Here is a 4,569-nt window from a genome sequence, read left to right as displayed (position 1 = left end):
CCACTAAATATATGGTAATTTGCATGTTCTTAAGATAAACAGTATGAAAAGGGTGTGCTCCTCCCCCAACCCAATGGTGCTGCAACAATTTAGAAAGGTGGAATTAAGGCAGGTAAAAGCAAGGGTTTGAAGAAAATCAGTTGAATGGGCAACTGGTATATGAACAATTCTGGCTGGTTCAGTGAGATGTTTCTGTGTACCACCACTCCCCCCCAATCTATACACACGTGTGTGTGCACACTCACAAATACATGAAAACAGTTATACTTGCCTATGCTTTAGAATTTCTCTATTGTCTTTCTTGTATTCTCTTTCCTGGCAAACATCTATCATCTAGTTCAGGGATCCTTAACCTTTTTCTTCCATGGACCTCTTTGCCAGTCAGGTGAAAACCACACTATACTTTGTATTATTTAATAATTACATCATACCTGCACCAACACGTGCCCCCAAGAATAATGTTTTTTTTTTTTTAATTTCAATTCAAGCTCATGGAGCTCTTGTTAAGAACCCCTGATCTAGATTTTCCCATGCTGAGGCTTTGGAATGATCTCTCAGGAGATCATCCCCTTTTCCTGTTGTAGTCTGACCCATTTCACTCCTCTTTCCTCCCCTCTCTTATCCCCTTTTGAAACTTTTATAGTTCCTGCTGTCAAAAAATTCTTGTCCCCATTTCTGACCCTTGTTTTTATTACCAGCAGTCTATTTAACATACCAGCATTCACTCTTGCCTTATGTTTGAGGGGGTGAGAAGGCACAGGCTGAAACCTGACTCAGCACTAAGTGATGTAAGACAAAGGAGGCATTCTAGAGGTGCCCACAAACTCTAACATTCCTGAGACATTTAGGTCCTCAGGAGGGTGGTAGTTGGAGGATAGCACTAGAAAAGCCTGAGGAATATAAGTCAGATAATAGTTAGTTGAAGAAGGGGGGGAAAAGAGTGGCTCCCATTTGTAAGAACATTATTTAGAGTGAATCCTTTGATGATGGGACTGAGAAAGAATAAGAGAAGTAGAGAAAACAGGAGGAACAGAAAAAATTCTTTCAGCCAAAGACTCTATTCCCATCTTGTCCTCAGGCTAGAGGAAAAGGAAGGGTCAGGAATGATAGACCCAGTTGTGAGCCTTCCAGGAGGAGGAATAGAAAGCCATCAGTTGGTATGGATGACTTGGAGGATCCAGTCTGTATAATGGGACACCTTGGTATAGTAGCTAACATCGCCTGTCAGAGCACACCCATCTGACCAGGATAGGATTCCTTGGAGCTGATTTTGGCACAGGATTGGGGCAGCAGCTACTTCCTGTCAAAAAAGGAGAGATGAGCCAGTCAGAGCAAAGACTATCTAGTACCAATTCCCTATAAGAGGGACCCAGAACAGAAAAAATGAGGTGATAAGGGCTGGGAGAAATGTCTGGTGGCCATCTTAGGCCCATCCCACTCACTCACCCTACACCACATCAGGTGAAGCCTTAGAAAAATGAGAACACTTTGAGATGTTTTCACAGTAACATCTAAGGTCATTCATGATTCAAAGGAGGCAGCTTATTCCTTTATGGGCCCCATTTATGCTGATCTCTTTTTTGCATGTAGAGGCAGGAGTTTGGATTGGCTTGAGGAGATACTTGGACACAAAAAGCAGTGGTCCAGACAAGGCTTAATATAGGCAGAGCGAATAGAATTACCTGACATGAGAGTGTGTCGTCCGGAGCTGATCCCGCACAGAAAATGTTCTCTGTGATTTGAAGAGGGAATTCTCTTATGAGGGACAGTTGGCAATCATCATCAGAGTACCAAACAACCTCAAGGTTCTTCTGGATCTCACGAATTCTAACTAAAAACACAGGGAGAGAATTCCATTTCTCTTTGATCTTTCATATATCCAATTTCCTTTCATCTCTCCCTCCTTTTCTGTTATTAATCTCTCCATCATTCATTGGAGGAAAAAGCCAAAATGCAAAAAAAAAGGAACCAGAAAAGAGTAAAACAATGACCTGAGAACACCAAGGTCCTGTTGCAGTATTGTAAACTATATTCCTTGGGCTTGTGTGAGCATGACTTTATTTATAAATGCTTATCTGTAAGACTCTAATAAATGAGCCCCACTCAGCATCACCAACAGTCTTGCTCTCCAGCCCCTTCCTCCCCCCACTCACCCTTTCACTCACACTTGGGTGACTGGAATCAAGAGACCTCTAATGTTAAGAACCATGTGACCCCTGTGTATATTGTGTTACCTCTTTGGGCCTCGATTTCAACACAGTTAAAATTAAGAGTTAAGATATGTAAGTTCTCAGGCTCCTTCCAGCTCTAATGTTCTATAATTAGATATATGATGATCCTCAATGAGTGGGCACCTGAAGGCCACTAATGGTCTGTCTTGGGGGTAACTCACAAGATTTCTTCCATGTCCAGGTCCAGCCAGATACAGTACACTTGCTGCCTATTCTGTTGTCCGTGCTATTGGGCAGAACTGCCAACTTTATCTCATCATTAAGCATTATGGGATTCTTCACCTTGATGAGCATGAGGTCATGCTCAACAGAATTCATGGTGAAATTTGGGTGTCTGATGGTAAGCGTGGGTACTAATATCCCCATCTTGTTTTGGAAATGATCCTCTTTTAAAGCAGCAATGCTGATGTGAAAGAATCTGGAACAGGACATGAAGAGTTAGTAGAGGAGGGAGATATTATCCTATTGATCATCTCACCTCCTTTCTCCCTCTAACTTGCTATGTGATTTTGGACAAGTTATTTCCATAACTTGTCGAGACTTCAGTCTCCTCATCAGTCGGGAGGAGTTTCCATTGCAGTTGCATGAGGTCCTCGGCCTCCCCCGACTCCCTCTATCTCCCACTCAGGAATCCAACTCATAAGCGCCTGGACCCTTCTATTCCCTCTCTCCTTCCAGCCCTTTTTCAGGTTTGAGGGTCCCCTGAGCTAACCTCTTCATCAGTCAGCCTCATCTCACTTCCCCTGAGGAATCCCAGCAACTGAAAAGGGAATCTTCCCTCCTCCCAGCACATCCCATGACTCACGGTAAGTAGCAGTGAGCTGCAGTGAGAATCCACTGCTTGTGGATCAGGGTCCCCAGACACGGCTCATGTTGCAAGTTCAGGAAAACCAAAAAGTTTGGTGCAATCATTCCTGTGTTCGTCTGATGGATTTGCTGGTCTGATTTTTCTTCTGCTGGTGCTAGTGGTGCTGTTATTGTTGTTACTGTTGCCAAATGGAGGAACAAAGGACAGAGTCATAAAGATGGGGGAGGAAGTTCAGAGGACAGAGTAGGAGACATTTTATGTGGAAGTGTTTTGGAATGGGCAGCATGTTATTAATATTTAAGGTATTGTCTAACCACTTCAGGATCCTTTTCCTCTCTGTTCATTTTCCCTCAGACTTCCCTCTCTTTTTGTGTGTCCTTCCTTCCACTCCTTTCTTATTTTCCTCTTGATTCTTCTGCCTTTACTTCAAGCTTCTTTCCTATCTACAGAGCAAAACCTCACCCCTTTGCCAACACCCCACCACGCATTATGTCCAATCTCATTGTCTCAGTCCAAATCTTCTTTTGCATCCACAAAGCTGGAGGAAAATCAATAGGCCTGGAGATTGCTGAGTATTCTAGGAAACTGTCAATCACTGTGGCCCGGAATTCTTACCTTCCCAACTGATATCTCTTTATTCCTCTCATCTAAACCCATTTCCTCCACTTTCCCCCCACTATGTCTCTTCAAATTTTTAAGTCAAAAGAGGAACTTGCACTCACCAGTCATTGTCAGAATGGTGAAGATCAGGGAGAGGCTATTCATGCTGTAGTGTCCACACTCTCTTCAGTGAGAAGACCTGGGGAGGGAGGTAACCAATGCAAGATAACTGTCAATGAGCCCAATCTCCTGGAGTCTTTGAAAAGGCAGAAATTACAAGGAGGGGTGGGAGGCTCAAGGGAGCTAGGTGCCCTGCACTAACTGAGGAGAGCATTAGGAGGAGGTAAGGCCACAGATTCCACCCCTCTAGCGTGTCTATCTTTCCATATTAGGCTGGAAAATTTCTTCAAGGTGAGACCTTGACCGGCAGAGGGATGGAATTTGGGCAAAGAGCTTTTATTTTCCTTTATCAGCAGAGAGAAATCTCAGCTGGCCAATCCTATCTATCTTAATCCATGGTCTCCAGAAACACTTGGCTCCCTTAGGCTTACAGACCTGTCCCTGCTTAGTGTGTCTGACCCCCACCTCTCTGAGGGACATTTGTCTGCCTTCAGGGTAAAAATGATCTCCCTCCTCTATATGGTACAGGCCCCCCTCACCCATGACACTGAACCCTTCCCCATGTCACATTGACACTTGCCTTCATGTCACACTGGCCCCACTCTATGCCATCCTCCTCCTATGACACACTGTCCGCATCCCAGATCATCCTCCCTACCCCCTCCTCAGGTCCCACTGATCTCTCTCTGAAGCAAACTTCCCCATAACTTAGTGGTTTCAAACAATAACTGATTTTTTACTCACAATTCTGAGGGTTGTCACTTGGGGATCAGGTCAGCTGGGCAGTTCTTCTGGCCTCAGGAGGGCTCT

At 44.3% G+C, this 4,569-nt stretch overlaps 1 protein-coding gene across 1 annotated transcript; it reads right to left on the bottom strand.

The window, feature by feature from the left end:
• Window positions 1-1,039: 1,039 nt before the first annotated feature.
• Window positions 1,040-4,267, bottom strand: LOC131279170 (serine protease 58-like). The gene is made up of 6 exons (XM_058300495.1): window positions 4,195-4,267; window positions 3,762-3,838; window positions 3,037-3,217; window positions 2,393-2,649; window positions 1,683-1,831; window positions 1,040-1,300 (listed from the first exon to the last, which is right to left on the bottom strand). Exons 2-6 carry the CDS (start codon window positions 3,802-3,804, stop codon window positions 1,151-1,153), a joined length of 780 nt encoding a protein of 259 aa, XP_058156478.1. The 5' UTR covers window positions 3,805-3,838; window positions 4,195-4,267; the 3' UTR covers window positions 1,040-1,150.
• Window positions 4,268-4,569: the final 302 nt, after the last annotated feature.

This window comes from Dasypus novemcinctus, chromosome 7 (assembly GCF_030445035.2).
Source record: "Dasypus novemcinctus isolate mDasNov1 chromosome 7, mDasNov1.1.hap2, whole genome shotgun sequence".
Taxonomy (NCBI): domain Eukaryota; kingdom Metazoa; phylum Chordata; class Mammalia; order Cingulata; family Dasypodidae; genus Dasypus; species Dasypus novemcinctus.
The sequence above is the reverse complement of the archived record's forward strand: the minus strand, read 5'-3'. Positions and strand labels throughout refer to the sequence as shown.